This window comes from Callospermophilus lateralis, chromosome 11 (assembly GCF_048772815.1).
Source record: "Callospermophilus lateralis isolate mCalLat2 chromosome 11, mCalLat2.hap1, whole genome shotgun sequence".
In the NCBI taxonomy this organism is placed as follows: domain Eukaryota; kingdom Metazoa; phylum Chordata; class Mammalia; order Rodentia; family Sciuridae; genus Callospermophilus; species Callospermophilus lateralis.
In genome coordinates this window covers 52540223-52557918 of record NC_135315.1, presented here as the reverse complement: position 1 = coordinate 52557918, position 17696 = coordinate 52540223, and the positions used below count along the sequence as shown (strand labels likewise).

General features: G+C 48.8%; 1 protein-coding gene across 1 annotated transcript in view; it reads right to left on the bottom strand.

Annotated features, from left to right (window-relative positions):
- Ntn1 (netrin 1) overlaps nt 1-17696 on the bottom strand; it is a 174631-nt gene that overhangs the window by 52800 nt on the left and 104135 nt on the right. The window contains exon 3 of the mRNA XM_076870712.1: nt 10115-10303. Within this exon, the coding sequence (XP_076726827.1) occupies nt 10115-10303 (189 nt within the window). The remainder of the gene's footprint in view (nt 1-10114; nt 10304-17696) is intronic.

The window sequence follows — 17696 nt, the reverse complement described above, 5'->3', positions numbered from 1 at the left end:
CAGCTTTTGGCCAGCATCATGTTAGAGGCTGAATCCACACCCCATCCCCTAGAAGCTGAAGTCCTAACCCCTCTTACCTGTGAATGGGATAGACTTGCACACAGGGCTGCTAGGGTGTCGATTTGGAATGTCCCCCAACAAATCGTATGTGTCGGGTGGGGAGAGATTGATCATGACGGCTCTGATCTCAGTGGATTAATCCATTGGTAGCAGAAAGGCCCACCAGCAGGTAGGACCCAGTTGGAAGAAGCAGGCCACGGAGGGCGTGCCCTGGAAGAATACCTCTTCTCTCCAGTGCTCCCTCCCACCCCCAACACCTCTCTCTCTGCTTCCCAGTTACCAAGAGCTGAGCAGCTTTCCTCTGCATTGCTAATTCTTCTGAGAACATGGTACAGGTCACAACTTCTGCCATGACGCTCAGCCTTATCTCTGGCCCAAAGCAGTGGAGCTGACCAATCCTCAAACTGTGAGCCTAAGTAAATCTTTCCTCCTTTAAATTGCTCTTGTTGTGTAGTTTGGTCACAGGGATGGAAAGCTGACTAGCACAGGGTCTTTAGAAAGATAATCAAGACCACGAGAATGGACCCTCATCAAACATGACTGGTATCCTCAAAAAAAGAGGGTGTTGGGACACAGGTCCAGAGGAAGGAAGAGGATGGCCATCTACGAGCCACACAGAGAGAAGCCTGGAGCAGATATCCTTCCCTCACAGCCCTCAGAAGGAACCAGCCCAGTTGGCATCTTGACCTTGGACGTTCAGACCCCAGAATTTCGAGAGAACCAATATCGATGTTTAAGTCACCAGGTCCTCAGCACTTGGTTCTGGAAGGCTGTGCTAAGCCTCAGACAAGCCTCTTCTTCCCTAGGACTCCCCAGGCCAATCCTTGAACTCCTGTTCTGCCATTGACCCATCAGCCTGGGGTACCCTGCGGAAGGTACCGTGTAGAAGATGTCACTTTTGCTGGGGCAGAGAGAAGGACCAATGATGAAGAGAGGGTCAGCATCACCAGCTTCCTGCTTCCTATGTCCTTGTACCTCTTGTGCACAAGTTGGGCCTCTTGGGGAAAGCCTGGTGTTCTCTCTCTCTCTCTCTCTCTCTCTCTCTCACACACACACACACACACACACACACACACACACACACACACATGCAGAGGTGGCACTGAACAGAGGACAGACATCAGACACAAAGGGGTATTCCAGCACATGTTTCTTCTCCATTCCCCCAAAGAAGGTGTGAAATGTGGGCAACCAAGAGCTGGCCAAGGCTGTTGGGGCATCTGGAAAGGAGGAGCCTAAAGTAATGTATGGGGAAGACATGGGAAAGGCAGAGCAATGGGGTGGGGGGCTCAAAGAGGCCAGGGAAGCGGGAGCAGATGTTGACCTGGAGGGACTGCTCTCTCTCTCTCTCTCTCTGAATTCAGAGCTATCGATGAATGGGAAATGGAATTAAAGAGGCCCAAAGAAAGTAGCAGAAAATCTGTATTAGTCCATTTTCTTTTGCTATAACAAAATACCTGAGGCTGGGTATTCTGTTTTTATATAATATTGACAATGTCTATGTGTAGGAAATCTGTTGAGACCCACCTTTGTCAAATGCATTTGAGATTCATCCATAGTGTCATGTGAATCGATAGTTCCTTTTCATTTCCAAGTAGCATCCCTGGATACGAACACTTCCCATTTCGCTTTTCTATTCGGCCATTAAAGCACACTGGGGTTGCTTCCAGTTTGGGGCAATTCATTATGAATAATGCTGTTATAAACATCCGTGTACATTTTTATGTGAATCTACATTTTCATTTCTCTTGGATTATTTCCTAGGAATGGGATCGGCGGGCACGACTACAGATCGATGTTCAGCTTTATAAAACTGCCGTTTTGAATTCCCACCAGCAATTAGAGTTCCAATTGTTTCTTGTTCTTGCCAAACGCTTGGAGTTGCTAGTACTTTTAATTTTCACAGAATATTCTCTCATTGTGTCTCTAATTTGCATTCCCTTAAGGACTTCAGAAACCATCTATTTATCTGCCATCCATTCATCTGGGTAAGTGTGTTCGAATATTTTTTCCATTTTTAATTGTTTTTTTCTTTCCTGTTGTTTCTAGAGTTCTTTACCTATTCTGGATTCATATTCTTCACGGGATATGAGATGTGCAAGTATTTTTCTCCCCATCTGTGGCTTGTCTTACAGAAGGTACTTCTTAAAAGGAAAGTCGATATATGCCTTAAGTCCCCCTTAAAATGTCAAATGCACTTGAGATTCATCCCTCGTGTCGTGGGAATCTAGAGTTCCTTTACATTTCCAAGTAGCATCCCTGGGTATCGACACATCCCATTTTGCTTTTCTATTCATCCCAGTTTGGGGCAATGTGTCCAGTGGCTTCCAATGCTTTTTTTTTTTAAGAGCTATGGTTATACACAGTAATTAGGTTCATCCCCGAAAACTCATACATATATGCATAGAAATAGATTTCAGTTCGCGATGGCTTCCAACACTCTTCATATGAGACCCCACCAAGCTCTTTCTGCTCCTAGACTTTGGGACTACCTGGGAAGCTCTTCTCTTGGTTTCCTTTTTTGGACTGTGTTCTCCTCCGCCGCCAGGGCTCCTTGTCCTCAGAGACCCGGGGCCAGGCCATCTTGTAGAGTATAGAGTAGTTTTGCCCTACTACTTTTCTCTTTCCTCTCGGTTTCCTCCATATATAACTCACCACATTCTAAAATTACCTCCTCTTTCCTCCTTTGTGATTGCCAACCCCAGCCCCCCACCCCACCAGAAAGTGAGCTCCCAGGGACTGAGTCTGTCCTGGTCCCCGCCACCACTCTCGGTGCCTGACACGCAGTAGGTACTCAGTAAACACTTGAGGAGTCAATGAACAGTCTCCCTAACCATCTGAATCTAACTCAGAGCTAAGCGGCTGCCTTTTCCACAGGGAAAGGCCCTTGGGTTTACCCTGAGCATCTGGAGGGAAGAATGAGGAGGCAGAGGAATGATAATCCCCCTCACATCCTAGGTCAGGCCCCAGTCTCCACTCTGAAATTCCCCATGCTAATGAGGGGAGCGAGGATCACTGAAATCCACAGATAATCCCCAAACTTCACTTCAGCTGTCTGTGTCAAGCTCCTCCGCAGCGAGGAGTCCCTCTCCCTCAGCAGTGGCTAACGAGGCACAAAAGAATAAATGTCTCAAGTTGCGCCCAGAGCCTTTCCCCTGCCACTTTCGGATCAAGGTGCAGAAGGCAGGAAATGCAGGGGGGAGAGGAGCCCCCTAATCCCAAACTGAGTTATTTGACCCTCCCTGATCTAGTTAACCATAGTCTCCCTGCACCTGTTCTACAGCTGAGGCAAAAAGCACAGCTCCTGCAAATGGTTCCCAGAGAGAGAGAGAGAGAGAGACTGCACAAACAGGCTAGAGGTAGGAGGCAGGGCCTGGAAACAGCCAGAGTACCTGATCTGTGTGGCAGGACAGGGTAGGACAGTCCCACCCTGCGTCAACTGCAAGCCCCGGTGTGGTCAGGATGCCCCTTGCATGCCATGTGGTCTTTCTGACTGGCACTCTCAAAACCCCATTTGGATGTGCATAGCCTGTCCTTACCTCTGCTCTAGGTTCCACAAGCAGCTGCTGGCCACATCTCTGTGGCTTGATTCCTTTATCAATTTTGTTCTCAAAGCGTGTGCAACAGCATGAGGGCAAATCCTTGGGGCCCTGCCCGGTCCTGTGAGAATTGGCCACAAAGTCCGCACAGGGACTGAGCCCTTGCAGAAGGGGAGTCTGTTCCCCCAAGCCTCCCTGCCCAAGGAAAGAACTAAGGAAGCTGGAGAGCTGAACGCATCCTCTCCACCTTGTGTGTACTCTGACTTCGTGGAGGGTTCTCGCATCTCCCTTTTCTTTGACTTGAACATTTAATCCTAACAGTTAACATGGGTGGAGCAGATGCTTTGTGCGAGACTATAGCACCCCAATAAATCTGTACCATAACTCTAGGAGGGAGAAGGGATGGTTACTATCCCCATTTTCATATGAATAAACCAAGGTAGAACTTGAACCCTGATCTGGATAATTCCAAGTTCCATGCATTTAAAAGCTTTTCACTCTGAGCCCAATCTGATGGGCTCCACCTGGTGCCTTCCTGGTGGCAAAAGCCCCAAAGACACTATTTCCCAAATAAAATGTCCTCAACACTCTTGACTGCCAAGCCCAGAAGATCCAGGAACTAGGGGAGATCCAAGGTCAAAGGTCTTTTCTGCTCAAGCTCTGGGGACCCCTGGGGATTCTCCAGGAATGTCCCATAGAAACTCAGAGTGGGCGAAATGAGGACTCACACCCAGGGAGGTGAACACAACAGCGATGCCCAGGCAATGAACTGCAGGGCTGGGCTGGGAGGACCCTGTTTTAGCACAAGTGCAATGAGTCACAGAATCAGGGACACCCTTCATCTGGAAAGACCTTGGAACAAAGCAACCTCCACCTGACTGGTTCCATCCGCTCTTCCAAGTCCCTAGATCACAAGTTTCACTGCTAGAAGGGATAACCCTGTTGTAGAAAGGACCCATCTGATTTTGAATCTTTTAAGAGCAGAACATGGAACCGGAGAAGTCAAAGCTGGAAGGGACCCGGGGACCAGAAACCTGAATACGAATCCACAAAGACAATTGAGGTCTAAGAAGGTCACATGACTAGCTCAATGCCCCACAGAGTTTGAACATTAACCAAATCTGTGAAAAAAGGGCTTTGACTCTCACATCCCCCAGGGAACAGAGAAAAAGTGTGTGCCAACACCGGTCACAGCTGGGGTGAGATCTTCCACTGGGCATTTTTCTCTCCCAACTGTAGGATCCGAGGCAGATCGCTTGTCTCTCATGGCAGATGCTGGCCTTACCTTGTCACATGAATGCCACTCCTTGGGTTGGGTTCTGTGCTGTCAAAGCTGGAGCTGCTCTAGCTACCGACTACCTTCCTGCCTCGGATGACCAACCCTTTTCTCTGCACCCCACAAAAACACAACAGGAAACAGAACTGTGACAAGGGACCCACAAAATGAAAGCTGGCTCCTGAGGTCTTTGTAAAGGGGAACAATGCCTTGGGAAGGTCGGCGGGGGCGGGGGGGGGGGGCTCCCAGGTACTTAGCTATGCTGAGACTAAACCTTCCAATGATCAGATCTAAATATGCAAGCTGGTGTACACATGTGCACACACATGATCACACATGTATATGCTCTTGGCCTGTAATCCCATGTCTTGATCTAGATATCGTGATATTAGGCTGTGCCAGTCTTTTTATTAATACCAGGGATTGAATCTAGGGGTGCTGAACCACTAAGCGACATTCCCGGCCCTTTCTTTCTTTTTTTTTTTTTTTTTTTTTTTTTTTGAGATAGTGAGATCCTAAGCAACTTAGTGAGACCCTAAGCTGCAGATGCTGGCCTTGAACTTGTGATCCTCCTGCTTCAATCTCCAGAGTCACTAGGATTACAGCTGTGTGTCACCATTCCCAGCTAGGCTTCACCAGTCTTGTCAAGCAAGATTTTAAAAACTTAAAGGCAGGAAACTGAGTATGGTGAGGCATACCTGCAATCCCAGCTACAGGAAGCTGAGGCAGGAGGTTTGCTTAGGCCCAGGAATTTAAGGCCAGTTTGGGCAACATAATAAGACTAAGACCCTGTCTTTAAAAAAAAAAAAAAAGTTTAATTTTAAATTTAAATGCCCCCCCCACCCAGCTTTCATCAAGGGACTCATAAAAATATTGAATTCTCTCAAAGAAAAATATTCGGGAGTCTAAGCCACCTGTGAGCCTTCTTGAATCCACACTGCCAAGAGCAAACCACCATCCTCATTTCTTATTCTCCTCTATTTCTCCGCCTCTGTGGGTCTCAGCCTTGGCTACACATAAGAATCACCCGAGGAGGCAATTCCCAATGCCCAAGCCTCATCTGGATCCAGTAATTAAAGCAGAATCTCTGGGGCGGAACCCAGGCTGCAGTATTTTTATGTCTCTCCCGGCTGATTCCCCTGTACAACCAAGGGTGAGAACTGAGGCACACATGAAATGAAGGTCAAGAATCCAGAATGAGGGAGACACAGGAGGTTGCCCTGGGAGCCGGAGGCTCACTTCTCCACCCCAAGCATGCCTGGCAAAGATGGTGGGGACTGTCCCATGCTTTTGCCCTAATGACTGCATGCATCTTCTTAGGGCTCGGGCACCTTCTCAGCAGCCTGCAATTCAGCCCCACTGGCTGTAGACTGGAGGAGGGGGGGCAGGGCAAGGGGCGACCCAACAGGCTGCTCAGTGAGATGGAACGAGAGCCTTTTGTAAGGAGACGCTGGCTGCGGTGGTTAATTTCTTAATGCTCATCGCGATTCCGTTCACGGGAGACTCTCGGAATGTCTTTATCCATCACAGAGGGTTTGGGAAGATGATAAATTAATATCGTTATCAATGGAGGCGCTGCTGAAATGGTCCAAGAGCAAACGTCTTCTTTGCGGACTCTAAAAATAAAGAAAGCGCTCCCAAGTCCATAAAGAGAGACAAATGGTAAACAAAACCTCCTATCTTTTGAAAGATTCCAGGACGAGTATCATTCACAAACCGTTCGGTGGAGAAAAGGGGAGAAATTTATCTCATCTGACTTTGTATAGGACAACGGCCTGCACCATAATAAGGCCGTGCCCGTGCTGTGAAATTGCACTGAATAGCCGGAGAGTGCACAGGCCTGTCCCTTGGGCATGTTTATTACGGCCCTTTGTATGCACCAACCCTGCCAGCCCCACTCTGCTTCTCAACGAGGGGAGGGGAGAAAAGAACCCAACAAATTTGTTGCTATGAAACTTCCCAAATGGGGGAACTGCATAATAACGTGTGGAATCAAATGCCCTTGCTCCAAGCTGTTCTTGTCGGGGTCCACCCCTGCTCTACAGTGAACAAGGTCCTGCGGCAGCCAATCACCAGCCCTGTAGATGGGTGGCCTCGGCCCCCTGCCTGGGCCCCTCTTGGGCCCAGAGAAGTCAGGGATAAAAAGGGCCCCCAAGGCCATTCCCAAGCCAACTTGGGAGTCCAGAGCCAGTTGTCCCAATTCCCCTGTGAAATTTATTTGAAACAAAGTGAAGAAGTGTGGCCTTCACTTGAGGGTTCCCTGAGATCAATCTCAGGAGAACGGGGGCCCAGGCCAGTGTCACACACACCTACAAGGTTTGGATGCCTGTGACAGCAAACTGTCAAAATTCTGGAGACCAGTAGGCTTCCTCCCAGGGAAGGAAGCATTTCTTCAATCATGTGGCCCTCAGAAAGCAAGGCAGAAAGATCCCCCCCCCCCCATGGAGGCGGTGGTGGTGGTGATGGAAGAAGGGAAGGTATTGACAAAGAAACCCTGTGTGAAAATCTCGGGGGTACACACAGCCCCCCAAGCATCTTAACTTCTCCTAAAACTGGTTCCTGCCAAGATCTCTGAGTCTCTTTGTGGTGGGAGATTTCCCTTGGAGAAACTGAAGATTTAAAGTTCCCACATACCCTAAAGGGATGACATTAGGAAGAGAATAGGGGACAGATGTGGAACTTTCAAGAGCTGTCTTCATTAGGTTGTTGGAAATTTCTGGTCACATTTTTGCTCCTTAATCAGACAGCAGATTTTTTTTTTCTTCACCAATCAAGAAGGAGGATCCTTTGGGCTATCCTTTTCCTCACCAATCCAGAGACAGAAACCTTGAAGCATTGTCTTTCCTCACCAATCAGGTGGCAGGCTCCTTGAAGCATTGTCTTTGTTCTCCAATCAGGTGGCAGGTTCCTTGAAGCATTGTCTTTCTCCTCCAATCATGTGGCAGGTTCCTTGAAGCATTGTCTTTCTTCTCCAATCAGATGGCAGTTTCCTTGAAGCATTGTCTTTCCTCTCCAATCAGGCGGCAGGTTCCTTGAAGCATTGTCTTTCTTCTCCAATCAAGCCACTGAGAGTCCTGACACCCTGCCTCATTTTCTCAGCCGGATGTAATTGTCTTCTCCCAGGAATTCTTCTCCCAGAGTTCCCATCGAGACACGGGCAGCTGCTGTCCAGGACTGAAAATGCAGACAGCCACCTAGGCTAGCCCTAGATTTTTAAATCATGGAACAGGGACAGCCCCTCATCTGCCTGCCTGTGTTCCCCCCTAGAAACCAGCAAAGGAAGCTGAGTGTTGGTAGCCCTTCCACCAGAGAGGCAGAGCCTGGAGAATGAACCTGAACCTTGTGGCTTCCTGGCAAATCTCACTCTGAGCAGTAAGAGGATAAGAAATGTCATGGCCGTTTTCCCTACCCTTGGCAACCGAGGGAAAGGTGGAGATGACCAAGCCTCGTTTCTTCCTGCATCTCCAGGGAACAGGCATTTTTGTCCTAACAGCAGAAAACAGCAGGCCAGGATATGAGCAGCGCCCCCTTTCCCTGGGCACAGGGCTGCCCACCTAAGTGGCTGCTATGGGTTAAAACTTCTTGGCTGAATCTCCAAGAAATCTATGTGTCAGCCAGCTGTTTACAAGACCCCTGGCCTCAATTTCTTCTGTAAAAATGAGACAACAAACACTGGGCACAGGCAAAGGAGCTGGATGCCTTCCAACTCTGCACTCAGAAAACCCACAGCCATCTCTCCCTGGTCTTGCCCTGCTCATACCTTCCTGATACTGCAGACCTTTCTAGGGTCCCTTTGCCTGGGCCACCTTCCCTTTTCCAAGTCTCCTGGAGGATGCTTACCTGAAATCGTTGTCTTTTTTGATATGGAAACAGTCCAGCTATCTTTCTGCTCAATTTTCTTCTGGCAATCACCAGAGGCCATTAAGTCCACAGATCTGGAGACAGCTTGCTTCATCTTGGAAGCTACCCTTACTCATCTATGTACATTTGGAATCAAAGGGCTGTCTCCTGGAGGAGACAAACTGGGAACCTGGTGAGGTTTCTGTTTTTGAGAAGAGGGTTCTGCACAAACAGCGCTGGCATCATGCTCAGAAAGATGCATGCTTTGTCAAGCTCTCTGCCGCTGTTGCGAAAGCCTTAATTATTTTTGAGTAAGGGGCCCCGTATTTTCACTTTGCTCTGGGCCCTGCAAATTATGCAGTCAGTTCTGCACACAAGTGCCCAACATCTGGTGGATTTCCTGTGACGAAGATGATACTTCATTCAAAGGCTGAAACCCAGAAGGGTTTCTGTACTGGTCTCACGTCTGCCATGGCTTGGGGACCTTCTGTCAGGGTCTACACAAGCCCATGTCAGGACCCCGTGTATGCTGAGCTATTGGCTGGAGCTCTTGGAGGTAAATGTCTTCCTAAGAAGCCATGCTCGAGCCTGCCCCTGGGCCCCATCTTTGGGAGCAAAAGAACCCTGGTTCCTGGAATTCCCAAAAGCTAGCATGGGGGGAGGGTACTTCTCACCCTCCAACATCACTCAGTTCCCTGGCATTTCATCAGCTTCTCTGAGTCATCTGACCATTGCCTCATTTTTGTTGGTGGGAGAAAAACAAACAGCAGAAAGTTAAAACGTTAGTGGTTGCTTCAGTGAGCGAAAATAGAGTCTCCGGTCTCTCTCTCTCTCTCTCTCTCTCTTTTTTGTCCTGAGAAGTAAAGCTATTTGCAAATGGATTAAATGTTCCTTCTGAGACCCTGATCCTGAAACTGTGACCTCGCTGCAACTGTGCGTGTCTATGTGTGTGTGTGTGACAGGGGGTGGGGGCCCATGCGCACACATCCAAAGAATTGCGTCTGCGTGAGTTTGGGAAAAGAGGGTCCTTTGTCCCGAAGGTAAGCCTGGCGAACTTGACTCGAGTCCCTGTGGTATGCAGCACACCTGTGCAGAGGAGAAGCTCAGGAGGGGGAGGCGTCAGAGGGCCAGCCCTGCACCCTCTTAGGGGATCACACCTTCTCCTTTATTCTCCTTTGAGCCATGTCTCCATCGCCCCTTTGTTTTGGCTTACACCTTCAAATACCAGGGAGGCTCTGTGTGTGTGTGTGTGTGTGTGTGTGTGTGTGTGTGTGTGTGTGTGATGACCTCAGTCTACACTCCTCTGTATGGAAACCAGAAAAAAAAAGAAATCACAAAGGAGAAAGAAAGGAAAGAGGTTAAGTTCTGTCCCACCCACCCCCCTCCAAGCGCAGCCTACCTTTGCAGGCCTTCCGGTGGGTGATGGGCTTGCCCATGTCACGGTAGTAGCCCTCCTTGCAGTAGTGACAATGGCGGCCAGCGGTGTTGTGGCGGCAGTTCAGGCAGACGCCCCCACTCTTGCGTCCAGACAGCTTGTAGAGCTCCATGTTGAAGCGGCAGCGCCGGGCATGCAGGTTGCAGTTACAGGCTGCAAGAAAGACAGGCAGAGACTGTGAGCCAACAAGGGTGCTGCGGAGACAGACATCAAGGGGACCCAGAGAGACTCTGTTCCCAACTCCCCCCTTCATCTCCACTGTTGATCTTGGGAGGCAGTGTCTCGCCCCAGGAGCTCGCGGGGGGGGGGGGGGGGGGGCTTTCTTTGTTTGCACCGGTCAATATGATTGAACACCTCAGGGTTCCAGGGCTGAGGCTCCCACCCAATTCTTGAGTCGAAGTCCTAACCCCAAGTACCTCCGAGTTTCACTATGTTTGAAGACAGGGACTTTAAAGAGGTGAATGAATTAAAATGAGGCCCTTAGGTGGGGCCCTACTCCAAGGCATTCCTATAAGAAGAGGGAATTTCTCTCTTGAGAGACTCAAGAGGTGTATGTGCACAAAGGAAGGACCAGCTGAGATGCACGGTGGTGCACAAACAGTAATCCCAGCAACTCAGCAGGCTGAGGCAGGAGGATCACGAGTTCGAGGCCAGCCTGGGCAAATTAGCAAGACCCTGTCTCAAAATAAAAAGGCTAAGGATGTAATTCAGAAGGAAAGTATCCCTGGGTTTAATCCCCAGTACCAGGAAGGCAAGGACATGTGAACAGGCAGCCACCTGCAAGCCAAGGGGAGAGGCCTTAGGTGAAACCAACCTTGACCTTGGACTTCCGGACTCCAGAAGTGGGAGGAAAAAATGTGTTTAAACCCCACAGTCTGAGCACACTCATACACTGCTTCTACGCCGGCAGGCTCCCATTCCCTAGAGGACCCCAGGACCCAGTGCCCTGTCTTCCCTCCCAACATTAACCCTGTGGGCTTTCCATCTTGTAAAGGCCTGTCCATCCCTAGGCTTGGGATCCCTGCAGAGGACCCTTGGCTTGGTTCTCTCTGGCTTCCTCCCAGCCAGGTTTGCTTCCTTCCACCTCCTCCTTACACACGACTCAGGACTTGACACCCTTCCCCTGCCAGCCCTGATGCCCTCTGAGACCATCTTCTGCCCTTCTAACCACATCTGTGCTCCTGACTTAAAAACGGTTATTCCCAGCTTGAAGCCTGGAGTCTCCACTTGGATGTAATAGCGCCTCCCTCGTTCACTCCTCTCTACACTGTTCTCCCACCGCCCTGTTGTCTGAGCTGAGGGTTCTGGGTGACCTTTACCACGGTACAGTCAGTCAATCAGCCCTCCAGATCTGCAGGACCTATAACCCCGGATTCAACAAGTTATAGATCCAAAATATTAAGGGGGGAAACAGCATCTGTACTGAACATGTACTGACTTTATATGTCTATTTTTATAATGAAATTATTATTTCATTATTTTTATTATTATTCCCTAAACAATATGACAACTATTTACAAACCGTTCACATTGTGTTTGGTATGATAAGTAATCTAGGGATGATTTAAAGTATATAGGAAGATATGTATAGGTTCTGGGTAGATACTTCATTTTAGGTACTTGAGCATCTGTGGATGTTGGTTTCCACATCAGGGATTCTCTATGGCTACCCAGGGACGACTGTCACCAGAGCAGGAATTCCTAAGCACCAATCTGAGGATGTCCATCAGGATCAAGTTGAAATCACTTATCATGGCCTTCAAGGGCTCTGAATCAGCCAGTCCTGCCTCCCGTCCAGCTGCAGCTCTGCTCAGAGGCTGAGGCAGGAGGATTGCAAGTTTAAGGCCACCCTCAGCCACTTAGCAAGCCCTGTCTAAAAATATAATAAAAAGGGCCTGGGTTGCCGTTCAGCGGTAGGGCGCTTGCTTAGCATGTGGAAGGCTCTGGGTTTAATCCCTAGAACTGCAAAAAAATTTAAAAAGAAAAAAAAAAAATGGCACCATGGTAACCACCTTCGAACACAATGGTAATCACCTTGAACCACCTTGAAACACATTTCTCAAGGCAGAACTGTGAGTCAAAATTTTGGTTCTATATGTTTTTAACTTTGGATCCAAATCGCCCAATTGCTGTCAAGAAAGGCTGTGCTGGCTCACTCTCCCAACAGCAGGATGTGACAGCTCTTGTGTCGCCACACCCTTGAGAAAAATGACAATGCACATTTGTTATAAGTATGCTTCTTTTCTTTAATCTTTGCCAATTTGTCTGGGGGAAAAAAAGAAACTCACACATGATTTTCATCTGCATGTTTTTGATTACAAGGGAGGCTGGGCATTTCTCTGAGTGTCTATTGATATTTCCTGAGTGTGCGCCCACATTGCCTGTTCATGCCATTTGCCCAGTTTTCAAATAAGGTGGGGTTTTCTTCGCACTGTCTAGAGCTCTTTCACCGTTGTATTTAAAAACATTTCTATGATACAAATATTTTGGCCCATTTCTTATTCATATGTTATTTCTATTCCTGATTTGCTTTTAAATTGCCACTTTAATTTTTCTCTGGTGTTATAATGCATTCCTTTAAATGCTCTTCCTAGAGTCACCCCCAACCCCCCCACCCCCCGTCCCTCCCTCACTGGTCACTCAATTAACAAGAGGAGACGGAGGATGGCTTTTGGAGGAAGTGCTAAGACAGCTTACACCCTGAAGTGTGAAAGCTGCTGGAGGCCAGATTCCATCAGAGGACACCCCCCCACACCCCAAAGAGCTTTCCCAAGTGTCCCTCAGCTGTGGTCCCCAAGAACTTAGTTCAACCAGGTGCAATGAAAGAACGCTTGTACCCTGCCCTCCCCGTGGGGGATGGTCACACTTAAAGTACATTCATCATTTCTTTGGTCTAACTCAGCTAGATAAGGGGGGCAAGGTGCTGTTCAAGGACATGAAGTGACCAACTATGGAGCCAGTGAATGGAGAGCCCCAGTTTTCTAGCTGCTGATCCACAGCCCCCAAAGCAAAGTGTCAGATCACTGGAGGTCACAAGCAGGCCTGGACCACAGCCCAGTATCTAGATCTATCCTACAAAGCACAGACATCTCAGGGCCTGATACACCTGTCCAGGGCCAGGGATGTGGAAGAATCACCGGATCTCACTTCCTTTGGCCTTTAATACTGAGAAAGGCCTTGGAGTGGCATCTTTTGGTTCCTTTTTGGAGGCTGATTTCATCCTGTGTCCTCCCGTATAAAGGAGGCTCCAGCTGTCCACTGAGGGGATCAATGGACTTCTGAGCCCCTCCTGGGGACTCTGATACCTTCCTGAGCTTCTAAGGGGAAGCCAGAGCTGGAATCTCTCTTCTATATACACCTCACACCAACAAAAGGTTCATCCCAAACAACTGGTCACACAAAAGAGAGCTCTGAGGCCCAACTTCAAAAAGCAGGGCGTCCCCTCCTTCCCTCCTGCTTCTCGGAGCTGTCAGGGACTTCAAGTGACAATTGCCCACGCTCAGACTTCTGCAAAGTATTTTACAGCTTGTTTTCTTTTCTCTTTGTTTTATTTTCTCTACACAAATGGAAAAATGCATCAGGCGAAGCGGCTCACATCTGGATCCCTCTGCTCTACCCAGAGGTGTCACCCAATCCGCCCCCCGGCCTGTCCCAGCTCCTGCCTTGGAGAGATACCTTAATCCTTCGTGCCTTCCTGTTTATCTTCTGCTTCTCTCGGAGGCAAAAATATTGGGTATTAGTTTCATTATCAGATTTCAAGGCGGGAAGGAAAGGGCAAATTTGTAAGAACTGAGGTCAACCTGGGAGAGAAGGGGGCGGGGCGGGGGGCGCAGGGAAACTCCTGAGGACCAGCACAGGCCAGGACAGAGTCCTGCCTGGCCAGTGAGGCTCTGCCTCTTACCCAGGGGTCCCCCAGCTTCCCAGAGAGACTCGCTTCCAGCTATCACACAAGGATCATCAAAGATGGTCCAGGTGTGGCTACACTTCAGACATAAGGCGTAAGAAGGGATAGGGTGGTAGGCGAGGGGGGATTCCCAACTGCGTGCCAACCCTCTCTGACACAGAGAGGGGACCAAGGAATAGGGTGCTATATTTCTCTCCCAGCAGAAGTTCCTCTAAGTCCTACTATAACACAAATCTATGACCAAGATTCCTTAAGCCTTTCTCAGTCTCTTCTACAAAACTACAATTGCTCAGCTCCTCACCACCCCTCAGGTCAGTTCCATCCAACACATTTTTCATGGCACTAGGCTACATGCCCCCCCTCTGCCGTGAGCTGTGTGGCAAACAGAGATGGATGACTCTCAACGGTCCTGGGGCTTCTCCCTGATAGGGGGAGGGCCAGAGAAGCCTCCTATTTACACATCTTTGATAAAGTGGGACAAATGTGCTTGTCAGCTGTGTTGGTTTGCTGAGGACAGGCATGGTGTTTGCTCTGACAGCCACTAATACAAAGCAAGCCTGGATACACTTTTGTTGTACAAATGAAGAGAAAGAATGTCCAAGAGAGAAGATGGAGAGATAAATGGGATGAGGTGGTAGATAGACAGGTGGGTAGATGGGGTGGACAGATGGACAGATGGATTGGTAGCTGGATGGGTGAAGTGATGGATCAATGAATGGAAAGACTGGGTGATGAATGGATGGATGGATCGATGGATTGGTACATGGATGGATCGATGAATAAATTGGTGGATCAATAGATAGATGGGTTGGTGGATGGATGGATTAGCAGGTAGGAAGGTAAGTAAATAGGTAGACAGACAGGTTAAGAAAGAGAACATACTGCCTAGACCAGACCCTGATAAGGCATAATCTTGTGACACTTTTTTGTTTTAGGGTACTGGGAATTGAACTCAGGGACACTCGACCACTGAACCATATCCCCAGTCCTATTTTGTATTTTATTTGGAGACAGGGTCTCACTGAGTTGCTTAGCACCTCACCATTGCTGAGGATGGCTTTGAACTCACAATCCTCCTGTCTCAGCCTCCAGAGCGGCTGGGATTACAGACATGTGCCACTGCACCCAGCGACATTTTTTTTTTTTAATTGCTGCTTTAAACTCATCTTGCTGTTTTAACTCATCAGTTTGACTTCCATCCATTCAAGTAGTTCTGAGAAGCTTTAGGGGGAAGGACACACATCTAAGTGCCATCGACTCCAACCCAGGACTCCAAACAGATCTTGCACAAAGACTGAGTCTGCAAACCCTAGCTGGATGATGCTGGTCCTCCCCAAAAGACCCAGATAAACTAACCTCCAAGCCCCACCCAAGATCACCCCAGGCCCAGAAAGTGTTCAGCAGACACTACTGAGCTATTTCCTGACCGTATCTCTCAGAGACGCTGATCCTGCCTCCCTGAACTTTGTGTGGTTCGGGGTTCTGTCCCTGGTCTTGACCCCAGGATCCCCCCTCTGCCCTCTTAGCACTCAGGATCTCTGTCTTCTCTCCCTCCCAGGGTAATTCTTTTAGGAAAGCTGCCTCATGTTGTTTATGCAGTATATTGGGAATTTTTGGACTTATGTGTCTATAGCTGAACAGATCAAAATAACCGACCCATATAAAGCACCATCCACAGACTGGGGAGTTTGTATCAAAGACCAGTCCCCAACCCTGGGCTTCCCGTTGGCCAGGAAGAAGGTAAGTTCCCCTCTGGATCTGTCATGATTAGAGGCACATTTCAACATCTCCAGAGCACAAGGGCAGGCTGGGCGTGCCCAGCACATGCAGGGATGCATGGTGCTATTTCCCCTACTGGTTCCTTTGCTAATTACATCTGGAGTGCTGGTGTGACAGCACCAAGCCAGACAGAGTCCTGTCCTTGGGATGTTACCATCTCAAAGGGGAGAAGGATCCAGGAAAGATCTAGGATTTCTAGCTTTGAGCAGAACTATCGGGACCAACAGGGATGTCCATCTGCTGGGCTCTTTTGGAAGAAGGTGACGAGGACAGGACCTGAGAAGAGAGTCAGAGCCCAGATGGAACATTCTGCCAGCACTGCTCCAATGTCACTTGCGCAGGGGTCGCCTGGGGCTCTGTCTAGATGCATTCTCCCAAGCCCCCCCCTCCCCCCATGACATCAATACTCCTGGTCTGCAGGCCAGTGTAGACCAATGGAACCAAACAGAACAGAACCCACTGTGTGGAGAGAGAGCCCTGCAGGGGGTGGGCAGAGAAGGGAGTTCATGGTGGGCAGTCTGCAAAGAGGACAATGGACAGAGGTCTGGTTTCATAAGAAACTTCTCCTTAAACAATTGGTACAGAGTCATAAAAATATTTGAGAGCTATTTTTAAGAGTTTGAGGTCGCTTGTATTTCCTTTTATTTATGACTTTGCTCTCTATTTGGTGCACTATTTATTTAGAAATCGTCTGCCTTTTGTTTATAAATTTTAAGTGTTCCATGTCCAGTAAGTGTCCTTCTGAGGCCAGATTTCAGCATCTCCTGAAATGGCTGGGCTGAGCAACCACAGAGCCCACACACCTGGTTCCCGGCAGCACCCGGATATCACCCTCACTGGACTCTCAAGAGAGAGGGGCTGAGGCACGATGGGCCCAGGCATTTCTGGAAACCACAGCCTTTTGTATCTACAGGTGAGCTGGGCCTAAGAGAAGAGATCGTGAACATAGATAAATGTATAAAACAATCAAAGCCCAGACTATAGGTTTCACTTTATCATTGGCAAATCCAATGGCAGGTGGATGGATTTGTGTAGTCAACACATATGTACTGAGCACCCACCATATTCCAGGAACTACACAAGGAGCTCTAACAGGGAGCAGGACAGAGTCTTTGCAGGTTCCCAGGTGTGGCTAACGCTGCTGCCACTGTCACTCCAAAGCCACCACTCACAAAGGTGGCTAGAACTTGTCACTAGAAATGTCAATTGGCCAGATACAAGCCATGGTGAGCAGCCACGAGTGAGTCCAAAAGGTTGTTTACTAAGAGGACATGCATGGAGTCTTTGGGTTCCAGTTAAGGCTCTAGGGTCTGCAATAATTTGGGGCAGCCTTGTTTCAAGTTCAATTTTATAAACCATCAGCAAAGGTCCCCACGAATGGGGCAACTTGATTGTGTGAAAGAAGAATCAACTGTCCACACTGGGCAGGACAATCCAGACGACAGGAGAATGTTCTATGGAACTCTCAGGGGTCTCAGCCAATTCAGGAGGAAAGTAGTGGTATCTCCAGACAGGAGAGGGGGCCACCAAGGAAGGGCACCCCTACCAGAACCTACTTCTGCCTAACGGCTCATTCATTTCTTCATTCAACAAATATTAATGGAGCCCCTTTGAGGCGCCAGGCTCTGAGGCAGAAGCACAGCTGCTGTGTGGCTGTACTTGGCTCTGGCTAAAATAGATTATGGCCCCTTCTGCCTTCTCTCCAGATGTGGTTTCCAATTCAAGCAGCACCCCCAGGCCCAGCCAAAGGATGCTTCTCAAAGCTGGTGCACAGGTTCTCCGGAACTGTCTGCTAAGACTCCAAGTGCAGAGCCCAACCCCAGAGCTTCTTCCCAGGTTGTATAGGGGTGTGAGACTGTGCAC